We start from the raw sequence: 23,711 nt of genomic DNA, 5'->3' as shown, positions 1-23,711 counted from the left end.
TATATTGGTACAAATGTTTATTTATACATTTTGAGTTGTTTATTATTCTCACTTTAACAGATGAAAATAAAACAAGTGAGATGGGAAAATGTCCGTTTTTAATTTAGTTGCGTAATAATTCTGCACAGTAATAGTTGCCCAATAATTATGCACACACAGATATTCTCTTAAGAAAGCCAAAACCTCACTTTTACTTTCTTAAATATTTCAGTTTGTAGTTTATGAACATTTTGGATTGACAGAGAGCACTGTAGTTGTTCAATAATAAAATGAATCCACAAAAATACAACTAGCCTAATAATTGTTGACACAGTGTAGAGCCCCTTGCAAAGGAATGCGATTATAAAAATACCACAGGAACACAGAGAGAATGATGCTCTGGTAAACAAAGCATTATGTATTCCCTTCCCATTAGTATCACTTCAGATTCAAATGCATAAGACACAAGGACCTCTCCTTGTGTATAATTAAGCATTTGTTCTTTTGTAACCTTAATAAGATGCCTGTTTGGGAGGAGTAGGCCCAGAAAACAGCATAAAAGAAGAGGCACTTTCCACTCAATAAACTTGCCAAGTATACAAGAAGTGTCTCCTCTTTCTTCAGAAACAGTTCATAAACATTAAACAGGAGAGATATTTAAATAAACACCTAGATGCTGTGATGGCATTGAGTATTGCATTTCAAAAACAATACAACTTATAATGCTAAAGGTAAATGAGAACCTACAGGTGAAAGTGACAAAAGTTGCTATTTCTGTTCATGCTAGTTCTCTAAAATAATCTAAATTTGATTCACACAGTGGTCTACGGGTTACTGAAGAGATGAGAGCAAAAGAGTTAACATAATTATTAATTTTCCATGATTTGAACCGACAACATTAATATGTTTTCATTAGTTGTGTGTGAGCACAACAGCTCGTACTCTGAATATCTTAGACTTTGGTATAGGTGTATATGCAAGCAGGAGAAAAACTTGCAAAGCTATAGTTTTTAACCAATGGTAAGAAATTTTTGGAGTTGATTAGTTAAAAATTTTACAATTATCTATAAATAGCAAGCACTTATATTAATAAATATATATTTATTGGCAAGCATAAATGTCAACTGTTTTTTTTTGTTTGTTTTTTTTTGTATGTGTGTGTTTTAGTCATCTAAACTACAACTACATCAATTCTACATAAGACATACAGTGCCATCTGCTGGACAACCGCTCTGTTAGACAACCTTATCCAGCGTGTACAACAGCGCATACTAGATGCCCATGTTTCAACACTTTTGTGCAGAAAAAAGGTGGAAGCAGACAAATGCATAGATTACTTCTGTTGATCACAGATCCTGAAGGGTGTGATTTTCTGTTACACATACAAACACACAAACTTGTAACTTTGGCTATTTCTGACACTTCTCTCCAGGTCCTTTTTAGAGATCCCTCTTATCGCTATTCCACAGTGACAATTCCCAGTCTCAGTCCTTGTGATATATGGTCCCAGATTTCATGTACATGTGCTCTAACACATCAGATAATTACCAAGCCATTTATAGGCTAAAGCAAGTAAGCGAAGAGCAGGGCTCTCCATTGCTGTGGATGAAGGCTACTGGTCTAAAACTGACACTGATGTGCAGTAATCAATTTTTCCTCCATTGCAATAGGACCTTGCTCACAAGTGTTAGGTTACACATTATATTCGTTAGGTTAACAGTCTTTTTTCATAGAGGAAATTATATAGCCTATATCCATTTATAATTACTTAAGAAAGCCAAGAGATGCTCAAACAACAGATGTTGGCGCCTGATTCCATCCCTGACAGTTTCAATTTGTTTCACAGATATCTGTTTTTACATCTTACCTTTTGCTTTCCCTATGTAGTGTGGAAAACAGGAGACAATTTCATTACAGCAGGCTAATATTTCACCCAATCCAAATCTCCAGTCTTCTCCACAGTTGCAAATTCAGACTCGCATGTTCCCGAGAGAGTCCACAAGGCCGGAGGCCTGTCTAATTCTGGTTTTATCTAGGCCATAATAGGTCTAATGCACACTTTTTGCCAACTGCCAGAGAGTGCGCTTGGGATGCAGACAACAGAAGACCATAACCCAGTCCCAAATACTACACTTGCAGTCCTGTAGTCCACAAATGTGCATGTGTGTGACGATCACAAAGAGGGTGTCCCATTTCTCTTCTTGGTTATTAAAGTGCTCACAAATGCCCCCTATATGCACTTACTGTGTCATTCGTCAAGGACTGCAATGATGTGAGCTCAGAAGTGGCCTTTTACCAAAACTGTGGACAGCAAGGTTTAGGGTGCCATTTAGGACTTACCCAAACATGGATGTAATGACATAAACAAAAGAGGAATTATTTTGATCACAGATTTTTATTTATATTTACTTAAGTAGCATGTTACATGTGGATTGTTTAATTGTAGTTGTTTTAGCTATTATACTATTATACCCTTATACTATTTGAACACTTGCATGCCCACAAGCATGTTCTCAATGAATGAGGGTGAATGGAATTAACAAAAATGTTTTTTCCTTAATGATATCCTTGATTACACTAATCTCACCTGTGACATCCTTAAAATTAGTACCAGTCTCAGTAGATAAACACAAATTTCTGGTCCTTGTCTTTCTGAATTGCTCAGTATGACAAAAGTGAGAGGGTAATGTAAACCTACAATAGTAGCCTATGAGGCATTCCACCACAGCTGATCTCATTTCAGACAGTCTTTTTATAGCTTGCTGCAATAGGCGTGGTTTGGGTATGAAACATTTAATATGAGATAAATGATTCACAAAAGGAAACCCTGACAAATTGTCTAGTAGACCAAAAAAGTCTACTCATCCACTAAGTGGATGGTGTACATTGATCACAATTCAACTGGTGTACATTGAACACAATTTTATCACTTCAACACAGCTTCCAAAACAAACAAGCAAATCATGGGCAAAATGTACCCTTAATTTAGTACTGCCAGGACAGCAGTGAACTGGCATCAGCAACAAAAAACCCCCCACATATATCAGCCATTTACCATTTTTGTATTATCAGTTATTTTAGTTTTTCATTTTCATTTTCATTATGCGTTAATTAGATTTATCTTCATTCATGTGGGCATTTAAAAATAAAACTTGTAATAATGATTTCTAAAGGACATGTATGGACATGTTTCATTGCAAGGGCTCAAATATTAAATGGTCATATAGCTCTGTGTAAGACAATCTTCGAGGACAACAGAGCCAGAGTACAACATGCATTGTGTTAGCTTAGTGGCTTTCCACCAGTCCACCTTAGTCGGGTCTCTTGTTTTGTGTGCAAACTCAACAGGAGTCTAAGAACTGTACAAGGCACCAGGCACCAAACCAACTAACAGAGGGAGACCTAGATTTTTGTTCTAGGTGATGTTCACCAAATACAGCTGCCAAATCAGCTTGTTCTTGTTCTTCCACACACCAGGCTGAGTACTCTCACACCCAGAATAAACCATTTCACATATGAGCTGGCACATCACACACAAAAGCTGAAAAACGTACCTAACGTTTTCTGCCGCAGTACACAATACTTCCTGTCAGAATATATGACAAATCATTTGTAAATTCGTCCAAGAACTCAAACACACTTCCAAGTTTACTTGTTCTGCAGTATACTGACATCAAATGGCGCTCTGGTGTAACCGCAAAGAAGTAAGCAAAGAAGAGGCCAAAACTGCAGCATATCTTTAAACAAATGAAGGCCAATGTTGAACTGCAGTTTTGGTTTGTTGATACCTACAGGCAAAAGAATAGCTCCCCAGACAATTCACAATCTAAAGAGCCATCTCTGCTCTAAACCAAAATAGTAGTACTGAATTTCATTTCAGTGCAATGTAACGTTGATCATACGTCTTCAGTTTTGTAATATATTACGATAAAAGACTTTCCATTATCATAAACTGCCACAACTCGTGTTATCAGAAAGGCATCCACAAATTTGTCCGAGTTATTCGTGTCGTTATAGGGACACAATAATAACAAGCTTTTGTTAAACCTAGCGTGGTGGGAAAATAAGGCAGCGACATGATGGCAAGCCTTATCTATCTGTTCTGCAGCAAAATATCGTGTCTGTTATTGTAAAGGTATTTCCTGTTGATTGTGGAATTTGGGATTTTGTCAGAGAAAAAAAAAATCAGACCATTGTCTGCAAAGTTCTTCAGACTACCTGTTGTCACTTACGCATGTTCCCTGTATGGTATAATGGACAAAGGCAGTGTCTGGACAGCACTGTCAGTCCCAATTCTGCTCTCAGCCCTTCGACGCCTTGAATGCTTAGACTCCTTCTAACCGCCCATTCGACAGCGCTTATGGAGAGAATTAAAACGATTCGGCACTGCGAGTTTCCGTAGTGACATGGGATTTACCGCGCACTGCTGACGTAATCAAAGTGGTAGCGGGTCTTGTATGTTATGGTGCTTATAAACTGTGAAGGCTGACATGGTTTTCAGATGCGTTTTGCTAGTGAAACTTTGGCCTGGCTATATGGATACAAATGGGTGAGTGAGACCGTTTATTAAAATATTTTGTAGAGTTCATCCAAATGTAGAGTAGGCTTATGCTTTGTTTAATCTTATAGTGAGATCTGTCTAGAATCCAAAACAAATACTGATGCTGAGACCTTAATCAGCTCGATGAGATGACTCTGAGTAGCGCCAGAGTTTTAAATAAAGCCTCTAGCTCCCTTTAACCGCTCTGAGTGAGTTAGGCTACATATTAGGTTATCACGTCTTATAAACTAAATTGTTCAGAGTTTCCGACAGTTCCAGTAATTCTCATTCTTACTAATTGTCTTCAAAACATTCATTTTATTTATTCAATTTTTCAGTAAGGACATGTTTTTAGAAATATTTGAACTCCCTTTCTTCAAAAACGTACCCACAATTTAAGACCCAAGGCCAAGTGTCCTATTTTCATAGATAGATCTAGTTAAAAAGAAGAGAAGATTATAATGGGAAATAATACATAAATATAGCTAATCTGATTAGGTATCAAATTACTAATTTTCCATGGAATGCATTTTAAATAATGTGATCTCTCTTTTTTTAATCCTCCCCAGATTCTTCCTGGCACTTACTTTTTGCACAAAAAAATGTTTTTAATTAATGTGCTGCCAAGAGCGGGATCAAATGTTACTTTCACATCACAAGGGTAAATTTGCATCGGAAATGTGGCTTAGTGGTCTTTGGAGGAAATTTCAACCCTGGACAACTGATAAGGAAATATATGGGCAAATGAAAAAATTAATTCAGAACCCTAAATACATAGATTGTGATTTTGAAGGTGGCTCTAGTGATCGATGTCTTGCTGAAGAAAATGTAATCTTGCACCAATCAAGGACACTATCAAGATGTTGGGATACAAGCAGTATTTTCCTAATAGATGATGGTAGAATCCTTTGGGCATCAAACAGTATTTTGGCATGGGGTAAAAGCAGCTTTTTCAGTCTGCCATCCTTGATAGAATTGTTTATCATGTCCAGCGTGTCAGCGTGTCTCTTGAAAACAGATGGTCTCCAACTGCCTTTGAATTTCCCAAGTCTCTGTGTTCTACAACTATCTCTGGATGAGTTCAAGATGTGATGATGCCTTAAAGAGTAAGCCTTCCTAATATTCACTGTGTATTCAAGCAAATGTATGAATTAGGACTTGCTAAAAGAATACCAGCTGAGAAGTTTAAAGTCCTTGTGACTGATTATCTGCAGTTGCAGAGAAACATTGCTTCACTTACAAGATCTGGTTTTACACTGACATATTAAACTGAGAATTCAGTCAACAGTAATGCTGAGAAATTGCACCAATATTTGTACACAAAATTGCTGCCTGGAACCATTGAAACTGTAGAAGTCACACAAGTACTTCATCCAATGAGAGTTTTCTGCAGACTGCACATCTGCTACTGTAATGGCAAGGCCACTGTGATGGGTCTCCGTGTGCCAACAAAGGGACTGATGGCAAGTCTTATCGATCTGTTCTGCAGCAAAACATCGCGTCTTATATTGTAAAGGTATTTCCTGTTGATTGTGGAATTGAGGATTTTGTCAGAGAAGAAAATATCAGACCATTGTCTGCAAAGTTCTTCAGACTACCTGTTGTCACTTACGCATGTTGCCTGTATGGTGTAATGGACAAAAGCAGTGTCTGGACAGCAGGTCTGTCCGGATAGAGAGACTGAAATCATTTTTGTTGAATCAAGTATTTGTTGGAACATTTGAGCAGCAGAACTTGTCTAAAGATAGTATATAGGCCTATGTCCCACTCTTTGGAAATGACAATTTAAACATTAACAACAGTTTTTGTATACAAGATAATTATATGTTTGTGCCTGATAAAGCTGGAGAAAAGATTTATAGAAGAGTGCAATCTGAAGCAGCGCATCTTCTTGATGAACATTTGTGTACAATCGGAACTGTAGCTGAAGTTAATGTTTCATATGTGGAAAGCCACCAGAAATTTTGATGCCAGTTGGCAGGTAGTGTATCAAGTCTAATGATATTAATGCATGATATCCAAAGATACTATTCATAGAGCCAGTTCTGGCTGCCCATAGGATCAGTTTGTGTAGCATGTCATCCAGCTAATAGGATGTGGTACATGGCATAAATAGTACGTCATCACCTGACCTCCCATGTTAATGTGCGTCTTATTGATTATTGGCAACAGTTGGTAGAGAGATTGCAAAATTTGTGGCCTATTGATTCAGTATTTCTCAAGTTGAAGTCCAAAGCTTTCCAGTGCAGCTTGTTCAACAGGTTGAACTCTCCAAATCCTAAAAGTAAAGCTCTGAATGATGACTTCCTCTCAGAGTTCTTGGGGTTAACCTCCCCCAAATGTTTCTGCAACATTGCTTTGAAATGCACTATATGTGCAGTTACATATGACTCCGAAGGTACAGTGGTCAATATGGTAGATATTGAATCACCATCTCAGAATTCATTCACTTTGCTGGCTCAAAAAGTACTGAGCAACTCACCATTGAAACATCCAGTGTTGTGAATAACATGTGTTATCTCAATACCCAGTATCAAGGTAGTTACAAAAGAGAAATTTGGATAATGTGTTAAAGGTGTGGACCACTTCTACGGTCAACTTGAATAGAATGCTGCCATGGTCAAAAAACTGACAGAAGGCATTCAAATGTTTTGTGGGATGGCACAAGTACCAGATATCCATTTTCACCTCATATGATGTGTCTTGAAAGATACAATTATGGCCAGTGGCACAGAGGACAGATCGAATCTAAAAATCCAATAATTACTGTGTACTTTGTAGATTATGGTGATGTCCTTACTTTAGAAGAATATGATGTGTTACCTTTCCCTACTCAGTCCACTGCAGCCATGTCCATCCCATTGCAGGCTGTTGAGTTTAGACTTTTCAATGTAACATTACAGGTATCCAATGAGCTTGATGGCTGGTTTGAAAATTATGCCCCTGATGGTACATGCACTGTGAAGTGGACATCACAGCCTGCTCTTGCAATTAAATCTAAGGTTCCCCAACACCTCTCACAGAAAGTCCCCTTATAAAGATGCTCTGGATTACCAATCCCTGTCGTGTGGACTGGACCTTCACCCCTGGGACACCTCATCACACCCACTCTGAGAGGCTTTGTTTGACAAATACTAGAACACCTTTTGCTCCGCTAAAGGGCTACTTCTTTCACTTATCAGGTCTCCACACCACTTTGTAAAGGTTTATTATCCTGCCAGGACACATGGCCCAAACTTTATGACCCCAGCCCTGAAATGGGGGGCAACAATGTCATAAAACACCTAATGTGGATGATTCACAAACTGGAATACTTGGATCAAGGGAAACTTATAAAAGAACATGTTCCTGAAAGAATACTGGAATTTAATGTTCACCTTGTGAAAGGTCTTCCCGCAAGGATCACAACGAGACCCGGATCATGTATGGAAGATGATTTTTAATTTCTCCATTTGTGTTTTCCCTTTCTTTTAACAAGGTGATATTTAAGATGGATTGTATGGACAATGGATGCAGACTTCTATCTCCCTTAGTAATCAACTGTTTTAAGTTGTATACTTAAAAACAGTTGATTACAGTTGTATATAATTGTGTACAGTTGTATATAATTCTAATACATTTGTATATAATTGTGTGCTTTTGTATACAATTGTATATAATTGTGTTCTTTTTAATACTTCATTATCAGAATGTCTACACTCTTATCTAAAGATGTGGACCAAATGGCTCAGATGGATTAAGGTAACTGATCCCACCTGTTTTAGTTAAAAACATATGTCTCATAACCAAATAACATCACCTATTTGTTTTATTCCCCTTCTTTCTATTCTTTTTGATTAAAGTTCTTTTCTTTTTTATTTTACCCGCCAAAGCTGGAGATGAGACAAAGAGGCATGAATATGCATAAGTGAACCTGAGAACGATTTATCCCCTCCCCGAGTAAGGGATATAAATACCAACACTCAGGAACAAAGAGTTAAGGAGTGGAACACATAAGAAGTTAAGAATAAGGAGTTTTAGGTGTTAGTTTGTGTTAGTTTGTCTTAAGCAGATTAATTTGTTTTCCACTATTCCTTCAAGATAGTCGCATTTTTGTTTTACATCGTTAAAGTTAGAATTAATCTTTTTTTCTGCCAATAGTAATTGGTACTAATTAGCTCACCTTTAGGTTTCTACAAACTACATCCAGTATGCACTCTCGCTTTGACACCAGCGAAGTCAAGGAACCATTCATCTCAACTCTTTACTCTCGATGAAGCTCAGACTCACAGATTCGGGACAACCTTTGGTACGGGGTCATTAGCAGCACACTGGAATATTCAGGATCAGGTGTATTTCCAGCCTACCACAGCCACACCTAAACCTCAGTGATCCCTTTTGCATGGATGGATCGGTCAAATTGACGATTGTCCTGGGAAAGTGACGTAAAAACTACATTCGTTCCATTCATATGCTATCTCAAGGTGTCTATATCAAGTTGCATTTCCTCGAGATAATCCTGTTCAGGTTAATATGTCCTGCCCTCGTTAGTCAATAAAATAATAGGAATGGGAATCTTCTCCTCTTTTAGGCAATCCTCCGGTAGTGACAGTCCACGGTAGTGACGTTCACCGCCAGCTCTGTTCTGGGATAGGCTAGTCCTAGTTAACACCCTAGCTAAACAGTCCTCTGATCCCAGTTATTGTCTTTGTAGTTGGGTTATTATTATTATATTATTATTATTTTCCCCCTTTCTTTCCTAACTCAGTTATCACTCGTTAGGCATTCTGTGTGCCTGAGCCAAGTCCGTCATAGTAGGCTATAGCCCTTTCACAACGTCAATAATGTGTTTACTCATTGTTCAATAAACTTCCAATTTATTCAACAAGTTCTTTGTCATTGCAAATACACTGCCTGGCCTAAAAAAAAGGTCACCACCTGGATTTAACTAAGCAAATAGGTAAGATCTTCTCATAATAATTACTGCATGGATGATTATGTTTCAGCTGGCAACAAGTTATTTAAACCTAACTGATGCAGTAAGTAGCTTCTCATTTGTTAAACAACCATGTCGAAAGACACATCCTGTGGTCATGGAAAAGATGTTAATCTGTTTCAGAAGGGTCAAATTATTGGCATGCATCAAGCAGAGAAAACATCTAAGGAGATTACTGAAACTATTAAAATTGGGTTAAGAACTGTCTAACGCATTATTAAAAAGTGGAAGGACAGTGGGGAAACATCTTTGAGGAAGGAATGTGGTCAGAAAAAAATCTTGAATGATCGGGAGATGTAATCACTTAAACGTGCGGTGAGATCAAATCGTAGAAAAAGAACAGTAGAACTCGGTTATGTTTAATAGTGAAAGTAAGAGCATTTCCACATGCACAATGAGAAGGGAACTCAAGGGATTGGGACTAAACAGCTGTATAGCCTTAAGAAAACCACTTGTCAGTGAGGCAAAAAAAAAAATTTGCTAGTGAGCATAAAGATTGGACCCTGGAACAATAGAAGAAGGTCATGTGGTCTGATGAGTCCAGATTTACACTATTCCAGAGTGATGAGCGCATCAGTGTAAGAAGAGTGGCGACTGAAGTGATGAACCCATCATGCCTAGCGCCTACCAAACAAGCCTGTTGGGGCAGTGCTATGATCTGGGGTTGCTGCAGGTGGTCAGGTCTAGGTTCAGCAATGTTATGTGCCCAAAGAATGAGGTCAGATGACTACCTGAATATACTGAACGACAAGGTTATTCCATCAATGGATTTTATCTTCCCTGATGGCATGGGCATATTCCAATATGACAATGCCAGGATTCATCAGGCTCAAATTGTGAAAGAGTGGTTCACGGAGCATGAGACATCATTTTCACACATGGATTGGGCACCACAGAGTCCAGACCTGAACTCTAGTGAGAATCTTTGAGATGTGCTGGAGAAGACTCTGCGCAGTGGTCCAAATCTCCCATCATCAATACAAGATCTTGGGGAAAAATTAATGCAACTCTGGACAAAAATAAATGTTGTGACATTGCAGAAGCTTGTGGAAATTATGCCACAGCGATTGCATGTCATAATAAAAGCTAAAGGTGGTCCAATAAAATATTAGTGTGTGTGACCTTTTTTTTGGCCAGGCAGTGTATATTTGAAACAATGGTATTCGGACACTGCACAAGATATGAACTAATTTAAAAATGAGACTGATATAACGTTAATAAGCCTTCGTTAATCATTTTCTCAAGTTCCCCAGGTACAGCTTTCACTGTTCTCTTTTTGTAGATCATGGTGAGAGAAAAAGAGAATGGACAAAAGAACAAACAGAAAAATTAAAAAATGCCACCTGTTACAAATGGACAGAAAAAACTGCTTTGCAATCAGGGAGAGTGCATCTGTTTGGCAGGTTAGTGTTGAGAATCAGGGCATAATGTTGGAAGAGAAAATAAAAATAGAGTGTACTCTTGAAGTACATTTTTGCACCATCTCACCAATTCTGCTTACAACATGTCCATTCAAAAGAGTACAAGAAGCCAATAGAGGCATATCTATTACAGGACCTAATTATTTCGGGTGCCAGTATGTGGACTCAGAAAAGCTTGACAAAATATCTGTGATTGCTCAAGAAATTGGAAAATCTAAGCAAACAAATTTGCTTTAGATAGATCATTGGAGCCCCGGAGACCCTTGTATAGCGCTTTTCTCAGATGACAAGGTATGGTACTGTGCCCAGGTTCTTAATACAGCTACCATCTCCTTGTCATTACTTTTTTGTAGATTGTGGAAATGAAACTGACCAAACTTCAGTCAAAGTATACCTTAGGCCATTGGAAACTCCACCTCAGGCATTTCTATGTGAGTTGGAAGGATTTACTCCTGCAGATGGATTCTGGAATGATGATGATGATAAGCCTCTTACAATTATTGTTCAAAATGTGAAGGTATCCTCAGACCACCCCAGCTGTCTTTGGTTTAATGTTTAAGTTGAGTCTGAAATAGGTCTTATAAATGACTTCATGAGAGATTACTGGAATTGTTCCATCTCTGAAGTCTGTGGAAAAAATACAAGCCCAGATGGATGCAAGAAAGAGAGAGAGATTTCAAATTAAATTCACAACGGTATTCCTCATGGAAATAGCTATATGATTTTTCAGAAGGTATCACAAAATGAAGCAGATTTACACTGACTTAATGAAAAGTCACAATCAGAAACTGCTGTGAGCCATACCAATCAGTGTGACTTCAAAAAACGGTTCTTTGAAACCAGGAGTCCAACTGTTATTAAAAGCAGCTGCGACATTCCAAGTGGTTTGGATACATTGATGTGGGTACGCAAAGTTACAGACCTCCCCCTACAAACCTAGAACAACTTCACACTTCGTAAGTTTTGAAAATGAAAACTCTAGTTTCACTCACAGAACAACTGAATTCCTTTTCTGCATCAGAGTGACTAAGTCCAGATCACCTCTATTCACCATGGAAGTTTGGTTAAAGCCATTTTTCCTGATGACAACTCATGGTATCGTTAATTAAGGATACAAATGGAAAAGATAAAATCTTTGTTGAATTCATAGACTTTGGAAATGAGGCCACTGTATCTCCAATGAATGTGTGCAAGCTTGATGAGCAGTTTATGCAATTCTCAAGATTCGGCATTCATTGCCATCTTAATAAAGATCATGTCAGAATTCAAGAGGGAGTTGACCAAAGGCAATGTCTGTTTTGTGATGAGAAACTGTATTGTAAGTTCATCCAAGAGAACAATAATATTTGGGAAGTCAAAATTGCTGAGAAACATTTTGCATAGCCAGATACAAAGTCTTTCTCTTGAAGAAATTTCTCTAGGGATGATTTCAGTTTCAGTTAGCTACAACTTCCATCTCCAAATCTGGTGCTCTCTCAAGTTACAATATCCACAGAGATCTTTTCATTGCCATTCAACAAACCAAAGCTCTATGCAAAGCAATAAGTCTCCTGATCCTGATGGATTCCCTGTTGAGTTAAATAAGAGATTCAGATGGCTGGCTCCTGTTCTTTTAGCAGTTTACAATGAATCCTTGTGAGCTGGGGCTTTCCCCTCAATCCTGACCGAAGTATCTATATCACAAAGGGACAAAGACTCTACTCTGTGCGCTAAGACCCTTGTCTCTTTTAAATATTAAGATGAAAATTTTGGCCAAAGATTTGGCATTACATCTGAATAATGTTATTCCTCATGTAATTTTACAGGACCAAAATGGCTTTGTTAAGGACGGTCAGTTTTTAAAAAAATAGACTTTTAAAATACACTTTTAAATGTTATTTTTACAAAACACTTTTCCTGAGTAACAGAGGTTGTCATCTCTTTGGACATGACAAAGGCATTCGATCAAGTCAAGTGGAATTACCTCCTTGTAGTGTTACAAAGATTTTGATTTGGGGACAAATTTATATCCTGGACAAAATACACTTCGCCTCAATCCAGTATTTATACTAATGGTGTCAGATCAGATTATATTCCTCTGTCCCATGGGACCAGACAGGGATGTCCATTATTTCCTTTGCTGTTTGCCCTTGACATCGAACTCCTGTCAAAAAATCTCTACCCTCTTTCCAAGGAATCACCCATTCTATATCATTTATTTTGCCTAGCTTTGATGGATAGAACCTTTAGAACATGGAAAGGGAGAGGTATTAAGTCTTCATGACCTCTATAAAGACAGTACCTTTTGTAGTTTTGCTCAGCTGTCTGCTGACTTTAATCTGCCCTCTTCACGTTTGCTTCATACCCCCAGTTAGACACTTTGCGTTTTCTTCCTTTTCAAATTATATCAGTTTTCCCACTGGACAGTCTTGGGGTGACCTTTTGGAACTAGATCGTTCCCAAAAAAATTATTCACATTTAGGATATATTCACGGTATATAGCCTTGGATATATGTTCTTTGAATAAGATTAAGAGAACCTGGGAATATGAGTTAGGTATTGTTTCTACTGAACAATGCTGGGACAAAGCGATAAGCATAATACGATCCAGTGCACCTTGTACCAGACTTCAGCTGATACAGTTCATAGTACTACATAGAGTTCACTAGTCCAAGTCTCAGCTATCCAAATTCTATCTTAATGTAATCTATGATCACTGTGATAAATGCTCTGTCTCACTATATGTACTCTGATTTATTTTGGGATAATGTTGAGTGTTTTATGCATTACCATCAACTCATTCTACTCTATTGCTATATTCTGTGTCTCCACTGGAACTAGAGTTCATTTGGATATTCTGGCTTTCAGCGCTCTATTGGTGAGACACCATATTTACCTACTTTTGGAAATCTACAAAACCACCTTCAGTCTCAGTGTGGATTCGAGTTGCTATGTATTCCTTAGATTAGATAATGTAATATTCAGGGTGACAGTGCTGCAATTTATTCCAAGTGGAATTCTTTCTTTTTTCAGTTTTTTCACTGTTAGTGCCCATTTGGGTGTGTGTGCATGTGTAAATGTGAGCTGTGTTTGGGGCTATGAAAAGGGGTCTAATGTAAAAATCTTGAGGAGGTCTATAAATTATGCCCCCTTTGATTGGGGCTTTTAACATCATTCATTAATATTGTTTGCTGCCTTTTTACTAATTTAATCTCTTTGTCAAATTCCTCAAAGAAATCTATATAGTATTACATCCTGCAAACACATTTGATGTGTCTACTTAAATTCACAACTTTACCAAATTAAGCCAATGATTAGCTTATTAAACTCTGAATGAAATTTCATAGATGATTACTATCACCTTTCAACTTTGATCACTGCTGTTCGTCTCACTGAAATGAATATAGATACATTTTTTTGACACAATTTCATGATATGAATCAACAGAATTACCACATAGCTTTCAAAATTGATGTAGCATTCTTGCATATGTATGTTTAAGGCATTGATGGAATCTGACCAGTGAAAATGCTTCCTTACATTTCTAAGTTCATTCTGTTGCTGCCTGCACTGCCATCATATATGATATTGTATTTTTGCCTGCCCCCTTTTTTAGATATTCTGCCTGGATTGTTTGTGTTTGCTCTTCTGGTTTTTTGACTGTTGATTCTTTATGATTTGGATTCTCCCATTACATTCTTGTTTGATCATAATTCTGGATTCTTCTACTCTTGGATTAAGAATAAAGACACCTACTATTTCATTTCCGCAAGTGTCTGATTTTGATCACCACTTAACAGTTACAGATCACATACAGTTCTTAGTTTATATATTTTTATTTATTTATTGTTTACCCTATTAGTATTATAAATTGTAACATTGTAGTTAGTCTTGCAATCTTACAAAAAGCCTCTGAAAATAAAACAAATGATCATTTGCTTATTATAGTTGTAAGATGTAAACTGTAGGCCTACATGTTGTAACAGCTATGCAATTAGGCTACATTGCATGTTTTTTTATTTTTTTTTATTTTGTTGTCGGAAATTGTGTGTAATATTATTTGAGTCACAAGATGCCCTCTGCTTGTGGTTTAAATTTGGTTACCATTGGTTATTGTGGCATTTGACATGTTACCACAAATGGAGAGAAAAGTGGAAGATACAGTAATTTGACTAGGCTATAATAGTAGGTAACTATTATTAAATATAAAATAAGACTATATTTATATGTGCTGCTAAATAAATCAACATTTACTTATTTATTTATTTATTTATTTATTTATTTATTTATTTTTGTAGCCAACATGATGTTACAGATTACATTGTGTAGTCTCAAGGCAATAATGAATAAAATGTGATCAATTAGCTTGGAAAATTATTTTATTTTCCATTATTTTAATTATTGTAATTATTATAAGCTCAGCAATCTAATAAAAAGCCAAGTATAATCTTTTAATGCCATTCTCAACATTCACATAATTCAAATAATTGCATGTTTGATTTTTGTTTTACCTTAAAAAAGCAATAAAGAAAATGAATAAGCAGAAGATTTTTTTCCTTTTTTTGTGCTACTACAGGCAAACTTGTGCAGTCCTTCCATGTATTTTGGCTTCTGTATATAACAAATTTCAGGTCTCAGTAAGAACAGCTCCTGTAAAGTAAAATACAGCAGCCGTTCACATCTAGATGAAAAAGCAGTATTACTTTACACTACATAGATTTTAAAATGTAAATTGGTTTGTACATTAACATTGATGAAAAATGTCCAAGAATTTATAGGTTTAGAGTGTATCTATTGTCAGAAGATCAAAATGATGAATGTTACCTTGTCAGAGTGATCTGGTCATTTCTTTTTAGTTGCTGATGTTATCCTTGTTGAGCTCTCACTTTTATATTGTGCATTTTTCTGAAAGGATAATCATTCAGTAACTTCAGATAAATCTGAAAAACCTTCTGACTCTAGTCTTTGCTGAAATTGTAATCATTCAGTTAGTTCAGCTAAATACTTCTGATAAATTGTCTGGCTGTAGTCTACCTTATAAACACTAAAAATCAATTGTGCCTTTTGTCTAGTTTACCTGTTGTTTAAAACGATTGAGCAGTGCATCTCGAACCTTTGGAGAAAATAAAATTAATTTTTAATGTGCCACATGACAATAGACCATTTGTGACAAAGTGATTTCTTCAGAGTTCAAAAACTAGAAACTCCATAATTGATTAATCATTGGAAAAAAAAGAAGAACCTTGTCTCCTAACACACTAAGAAATTAGTGCATATTTACAGATTAACTTACCCTTTTCTCTCCAAGACATCCCGTAAGAAATATGAAGAAACCCTGCATTTAAATTGAGTTAGAGATTTTTAAAAAAATTTGTTACAGCTAGACATCAAAATGAGAATTATGATTGAGAAAATAATGTAGAATTAAAATGTTAATTCATACCTGGAATGAATTAAAAAGGATAAAACCGTAATTCACAATCTGAGCAAAAGGTGTGGATGTAAAGTCAATTACTAGCACAAAAAGCCCAAGGGCCCATGTTATTCCAAGGGCAGGGGTTAGGAAAACAACTGTTTTAATGATACTTCTTGCAACTTCCTTTTCGTCATGTGTTTTTCCCTCTGATACAGTAGGTTTTAAGATCCTGCTGATAACCACAACCATGGTGAACATGTTCACAATCACAATTATACCAACAGGAATAACAAATGCATGGATTGACCCCTGTAAAGGAGCACTATACATTAACCAGCAAAGTTTAGGGTCATAGTATAAATCAGCAGCACCATTGTCATAAGATATGATGGTAACTGTTACAATAATTAAAGGACAGACATAGCCCAGAGAAAAAGATAATCCCAAATACACTTTCTTTCTCAGGTTAACAAAAACAAATATTAATTGGTGTAAGAGCCCCATGCTCATACACAATGTCCAGAAAAACATAGCCAGGAAGCAGAAATGCTGCATAACTGTAAGAACTAAACACCACTGCTTGGTTGTAGAGGTAAAAGAAACAACTAGTAAACAGCAGTGTGCTATCAACAAGCAAAGCATAATATTTACTAAAACAGTGTGCCTGAAGTGTGAAATATCTGACTTTACCACAGTATTCCATACCAAACACTCTATTATTAAACACAGAGTAAGTGAACTGATTGAGAACCCCAGACCTATATATGTTAAATCACTTGCATATGTTATATTTATAGGAACTACAGCCATTAGAATAGTAAATGCACTGTTATGGGCGCAATCACAGAAACCTGGATTATTTGCACCACCCCATATACAATTAGTGTCAGACCACTGAGATGTATTGTTATTTAAGTACACACAGTACATTTTGTGGTTTCGCGGTCTGCGTACTGAGAATGACATTTTCATGGTAGATTTATTTCCATTCACAGGAATGACTGATATTATAATATTATTTACAATGACATTTCCATTGTTAAAATTAGAAGGTAAATTGTAGTTTAGATTCTTCATCCCCGTTTGTATAACTGTGTTGGAGGTTTCTATGATGCTAGTGTTGAATGCTGTATAGCATGGATTATTTGGAACAGTTTGGTTATTACATAATACTATTTGCACATTTTCTTCTTGAAAATGTAATATTTCCATTGCTGATACATTTATATTTGATTGATGTATTACTTCTTCAAAAGACTTCAAATAATTAATAGCCAAAATTTTGCTCCCATTGTAATGCCAGTAGTCTTTTAGACTCTCATTTAAAAGATTGCTCGAACCTTTCACCAATTGCTGGAAGAAACAAAAGATAATAATATTTTTATTATGATTACTATGTGATTTAGAAGAGTCTGTAATTGCATTATATTACTAAAACATCACTGATTCAGTTTGCAAAGAACTGCCATTACTTACAGGGAAGATAGAGCTATCCCATTTAGATTTCTGGATGGAAGAAGCATTGGTCATGGTTCCCATCACCGCCACAGATGCATTAATATTAGCAAATGTGCTGAAGGTTGGTTTTTCAGTTGATTGCCTCAAACGAGTGAAAATATCATTTGCATTCATTTCAACAATCCCTTGTCCTCTCTGGAGGTTCTGATATTTATTAAGAAGCAGAGATATTTTAGGGTTATTGAGAGAGGAAGCTCTGTTAGACTTTTACAAATTCACACATAATTGTGTTTCATGCATTCTGTCTGGCAATCTATTTATGCATGTGAGTTACGAATAACATAATCTCAAGAACATCTTTAATTTATATGTTTTCCTGCTCAGAACATACTGACTGAAGCCCAAAAAATAGCCTGTCACATGGTCCAGTGCTAAACTGGGCTGAACTTTTTAAAACTTGGGAAATTCAAAATGGTTTTTATTAGTTAATGGTTACTTGTAAATAAAATCCCTTTAAAAAGATTGATACCTGAGCATCATGTAGAAGACTTTGTAGGTCTGTGTTCACACACCGAACTATTGCAGTTTCCCATGCAGTTTCTCCATTGCTTTGTGAACATTTTCTGGTTTGTACTCCAACAGTATCAATACCACATAACATTGTGGCAGTGAAATTAACTATTACTTCTTTCCAATCACCATCTTGTTTACAAACAGGTGAATTATCTGGTCCAAAATATTAGAAAATTATGTGATGTGAGTTACTTTTCGGTGTCTCTGTCTAAAACAAATCTAGCTAATTCAGAAAATATGTGTAAACTTCAACAGTCTATAGTGAAGACAATGCTATCTTTTTAAAAAAGAGCTTTCTGCTCTTGCAATACATGGCTAATTGACAAAATTGTGTTAATTATGTTGTATTTATTATATTTATTGATATTTGATTAAAAACCTACCATAAATTATAGGAATATTTATAGTGGCATTTTGTATCTGATTTAGACTGTTTTTAAATTCACATGTAACATATATGTTTTCAGATCGCTTATCACAAAAGATGTTTGCTGTGGCTTCATATGAAATTTGATTATTCTGTATTTTAGTTCCTGTAGGGACATAAAACATACTAAATATAAATACAGTAGACCTAATTATACACTACTAACAGAACAAGAAATAATTACTAATCCATTAAACTTTAATTCTGAAGTGTGAGCTGAACTGTGTCTACACAGTGTAATATTTATGAAGCTTACCTTCTTGTTTATATGAGATGGTTGAATTCCATGTAATGGCATAGTTTTCTGTACTGTTAGAAATTATGCACAGAACTGTAACATGTACTGGTAAGACAGCACCTTTACAGCTTGGACATGGAGGATCACTGATGATGGTGATTTGGGGAATAAGTGCTACATTCAAAAGTAGAATGCCTCTATGTGTTATGGAAGTAGAATTTTTAGAATTGTAGTCACATATAAATGTTCCTGTATTCAAAGGAACAGAAATTGTTGTATTACCTAATGTGATAATTAAAATAAATTGACCTGCCATTGAGCAAGAAAATTAGGACATTTTAAATGTACAATCTTGCTGTGATGTCACGGTGATCAATCCAACTACCAGAAACATACCTTTCCATACTTCTGAAGCACTAGTAATAAAAACTGTGCTGTTTATGGAACCTGGAACAACTGTAGCTTCAGTCCCATTAGTGATGTCTACTTTCTGTTTCCCATTTTGTTGAAAGGTCCAATTGCATTTTCCTAGTGCCTCTGGTGGCTGACATGTTATGCTAACAGAACTGCCATAAGGAATTTTTTCCTGGGATTGGTTCTTGTAGCTTTTTATAAGTCCTGTAAAATAGGTAATGTGTGAGGTTTCATTAGATCAAATTTGTTATGGGATCACAATTTAATGAAAAGCTCTAGATGTGATGGAACACTGCAATTGTGAACGGACTTCTGCATGAACCCATAGGATTAATCTGCAGTTACAGTTATTGCACCCCCTGCCTTGATTTCTTAGAAAAATATTCACATATCAGTGTCATAAAGGTATACTTCAATTTAGCATATTTATCATTAATTTTACATCATTTAGCTGACACTTTTATCCAAAGCAACTTACAATTATGACTGAGTACAATTGATGGTTAAGGGCCTTGCTCAGGGGCCCAACAGTAGCAACTGGGCAGTGATGCAGCTTGAACGAACAATCCTCTGATTACAAGTCAAGTACCTTAACTACTGAGCTACCACTGCACATTTATTCACTGTTCTAGCTTTTGAAATGATTATGTAGTTCTCTAAAACCAACTGAAACCTTTGGCCTGAAGAGTTCCTAAGAAAGGACCAGGATTTCTAAGGAATCTGCAGGTGATCTGCATGGAGTAGAAATTTTGGATGCCTTGCCATGAGTTCTTTGTTTTTAGCAAACATTTTGGTGACAGACCCAATTCTATCATCTTAGCAGGGAAAATATAACAAAAAATATTGAATAAAATCATTCTTCTGTTATTCTCTAGTGACTAAAATAAGGTTTAAAAAATTGTATCACCTGTGTCTTGTTTAGTTCTCATTATACCATGTATTTAAACCTTGTGTTTTTCCTTGTTAGTTTGCTGTTCATTTGTGAATCCATGCCTCTATTGTGTTTGTGCTTCCTGTGTTTATTGTTCTAGTCATGTTCCATGTAGTGCATTTTTATTTAGTCTGTTGAGCTATTTTCCTGGTTTCATGTTTTGCTTTCTGTTTGTTTTATCATGTCATACAACTTTTTGTGTTGTTAATTTTACACTGGACTGTTCTATCTACTCTGATTTTGGCTTTGCCCCTAATAAATCTCATTCTTCTCAGTAAGTGTGTCTGCCTTGCGTCTGCTCCAAATTACATTCCTAAATAGTGAAAATATGAAATAAAGTTCAAACTTACCTGTCGTTACAATATTAAAAGTGCCTTTGAGGGTAACTTCTGCACCAGTAACTATATTTTCAAGAGCAGTCACATCAACTGGACCCATTATGTTCATCACAAAATTGACGATGACACTACCCTGGCTTGAAAAATTTTTTTTTACTTTGAATCTTTTATATCAAGAACATTGAAGGTTTTACATTTTCATGCAGAAAATAAGATAGTATGTATATGGACAGTGACTATTGTTGTTTTTAATGTATGAAACAAACATGTAGACAATTTCTGGGGCTGTTTATCATGATTACCTGAATCCAGTGACGTTCAATGAGTCAAACCATTCCAGAGAACTGAAGCAAGATTCCAGCTAAAAGAGATGAAATATTATAGTCTGTGACAGTGTGTGAGACATAAAAAAAAAATTTGTGAAAAAATGTTAAGCTCCCATCTCAAAGCTGGCAAGAAAAGTGTGAAAGATAGTAACAGGGTGTTGTTTACCTTAAAATTAAATACATAAATCAATAGGTTTTTATACAACAGAGGACAGATTAAAAAAGGGGTAGCAGTGCTAGTTCAAAAGGTGTATCTTAAAAAAGACTCCAAAGCTGTAGTTTAAAAAGACTAAAGTTAATACTAACTAAAATTGAGCCAGTGGTATGCAGTTACATTATTTGGGTCAACTGTGGAATATACTGTTTTAGCAACTTTTTAGAACACTATTCTACAGGTGAGCAGCTACCTAATATTTTGCCTCATGTTTGAAAATTTAATGATGAAGGGCAATTTTGTGCTTTGTGTAAAAAGATTAATCCTTTGAATAGATTTGCTGGATGTAACTTAGACGTTCAAGAAGTAGTGATATTGTTTCTCTGAAGTCATGGAGGGATGAAAGAAAAATAGAAGGGTTATACAGGTGATTTTTTTCAGGTTTAAATGCAGTTGAAGGACAAACAAAATAAGAGTGTTTTGGATCACTTCACATTTGTTTTGCTTGAATGTACCAATGGTTTTAGAGACTGAATCAGACTGAAACCACAGAGTGAAAAAGTGAAAGGTTTATGAATGGATATATGAGGATAGTCAATTCTGTGAGTTGTATACTATACCTTTCTGTAGGCATGTGGAATATGAAAAAAACTTGAAACTGATTTATTACATTTTAACATTTACATTTTCGGCATTTAGAAAATGCTCTTATCCAGAGCGACTTACAAAAGTGCTTTGTCATTTACTTGTAGAATGTATTATAGCCAGTGCAGTAGGTTAGAGTTCAAGTTACCACTGAACTGGAATACTGTTGAAATACAGGGATCAGTGCTGATACCTAGACTTACCTGATACCTTAACTTCTTGTGGTTTATGATCTTATCACAGTATGTTATAAATGTAAAGAATTGGTGGTGATGAGCTTATGATAAAAATATAATAACAATAACAATAAGTTACACTTTATATACACATTTTATATACCCAAGGTTGCCGTACAAGGTAAATCCACAAAAAAAGAAGCTGCATTAAGCAGGGCAGTTGAAATGCTGAGAAAAAAAGAACTAATATGGAGTTAAGATGTGTAGGGCTTTATATGTAAGTAAGATGAGTTTAAACTTAATGTGCTGTGTGACTGAGAGCCACCATAGCTGAAAAAAAAACAGCAGAAATGTGAACAGGTTTTATCAGAAAAAAAAAAAGAATGAAATACAATAGTCAAAGTGGGAAAAGATTCTGTGTCAGACATGCTAAGCCATATAGCCATTTGTCTGTAGCACAATACACACCTGTTGAGTGTAATTTGTTCTATGGTTTTGATATTGTATATTTTCCCAATCAAAATACTCCAAAGAATATGACGCATTTACAGTAAGTGATCCGTTGATAAAAACTGGAGAAAGACAGATGACATTTTTAGTGTTTACATTTTTATAAATATAACTACATACATGCATGAATGATATTTAGGATACATAAATGAAAAGCAATTTTTATTTCTGTATCATAGCAAAACACAGTTCACATGCTGAGAGAGGGTATTACCTCTGTTGACAGGGACACACATAGCTGTAGCATTTGGAGGGTTAAATGTGCAGTTTTGTTGATTGCAGCATGAGTGCTCCTGGCATACTGCATCACTCCAGGTGTTATTCACTGTGCAGTTACAGCTACCGTGGTCTAAATCACAGTCTGCAGTTGGACAAAAAAGTTACTGCACCTTAGCTCCATGAAGCACTGGACTGCAGGGATAATTAAGAATTAGAATTGATCTCAGCTGGCAAAAAAGAATGCATATAGATTTTGTGTTTATAACTTCCTTAAAAAACAACATACATAGATTGAGATTGTGTGTTTATAACTTAATTAAAAATGATGCTGTACGTTCCTCTTCTTTCCTTGTTTATGTGATCTTTTTGATCCTGGTCATTTAATTACCTGTTGTAATAGTCATGAATTTTAATATTGAGTCAGCGATAGTCATGTTTTGCATATTTATAAGCAGGCCATTGAATTTATCATATGCATCTCTCTCTATTTGAAGTGCTGCATAGTAAACTTTTGTTGAATTCCCTAAAAGACAACACAACAACATGGAAGTCATTTAAATGTATTGTATATTTTAATGTTCTTTTGTGCTATATAGTTATTGTAATGGTTAGAAAAAGTCATTACCTTTTGAATAAGCCTAAGAATAAAAATGGCACACATTAGTAACAGTTGCAGCTCATGAAAACAACAATATTGATATCATAATCAGATGATTATAACACGTTATGTGGTGTTATAGGTATTCCTGCAATCTGGATTAATTCATACATTCTTGGGCCACATGTATAAGGCTGGTCACTGCAACTGCTTGAACTACTCATGTTAACTGGCTCTTAAAATCCAAACATGTGTGAGGACTCTACTACTCAGCTTTGCAAATGCCCTACTAATGACAGGTAATTGACAAACATTGAAAACATTCCAAATGTAATGAAAGCTGATGTTTTAAAAAATGAAAACTGTGGCTCCTCACTATGTGTAAACATATTTT

General features: G+C 35.9%; 1 protein-coding gene and 3 pseudogenes across 1 annotated transcript; 3 read left to right on the top strand and 1 right to left on the bottom strand.

Annotated features, from left to right (window-relative positions):
• Nucleotides 1–5,093: 5,093 nt before the first annotated feature.
• LOC113567535 (tudor domain-containing 6-like) lies at nucleotides 5,094–7,202 on the top strand (annotated as a pseudogene).
• A 2,647-nt stretch (nucleotides 7,203–9,849) lies between these two features.
• Nucleotides 9,850–11,814, top strand: LOC118242342 (tudor domain-containing 6-like; annotated as a pseudogene).
• Nucleotides 11,815–11,884: 70 nt separating this feature from the next.
• LOC145659511 (tudor domain-containing 6-like) lies at nucleotides 11,885–12,719 on the top strand (annotated as a pseudogene).
• A 2,343-nt stretch (nucleotides 12,720–15,062) lies between these two features.
• adgrf3a (adhesion G protein-coupled receptor F3a) lies at nucleotides 15,063–23,238 on the bottom strand. The gene is made up of 16 exons (XM_081721975.1): nucleotides 23,108–23,238; nucleotides 22,715–22,861; nucleotides 22,421–22,562; nucleotides 21,685–21,709; nucleotides 20,992–21,050; nucleotides 20,702–20,826; nucleotides 19,403–19,624; nucleotides 19,025–19,255; nucleotides 18,725–18,874; nucleotides 18,298–18,494; nucleotides 17,787–17,972; nucleotides 16,338–17,663; nucleotides 16,188–16,229; nucleotides 15,972–16,007; nucleotides 15,719–15,799; nucleotides 15,063–15,544 (listed from the first exon to the last, which is right to left on the bottom strand). The coding sequence occupies exons 1-15, from the start codon at nucleotides 23,160–23,162 to the stop codon at nucleotides 15,737–15,739; spliced, it is 3,006 nt and encodes a 1,001-aa protein (XP_081578101.1). The 5' UTR covers nucleotides 23,163–23,238; the 3' UTR covers nucleotides 15,063–15,544; nucleotides 15,719–15,736.
• Nucleotides 23,239–23,711: the final 473 nt, after the last annotated feature.

Source organism: Electrophorus electricus, chromosome 10 (genome assembly GCF_041902795.1).
Source record: "Electrophorus electricus isolate QZ-2024a chromosome 10, ASM4190279v1, whole genome shotgun sequence".
NCBI lineage: Eukaryota > Metazoa > Chordata > Actinopteri > Gymnotiformes > Gymnotidae > Electrophorus > Electrophorus electricus.
The sequence above is the reverse complement of the archived record's forward strand: the minus strand, read 5'-3'. Positions and strand labels throughout refer to the sequence as shown.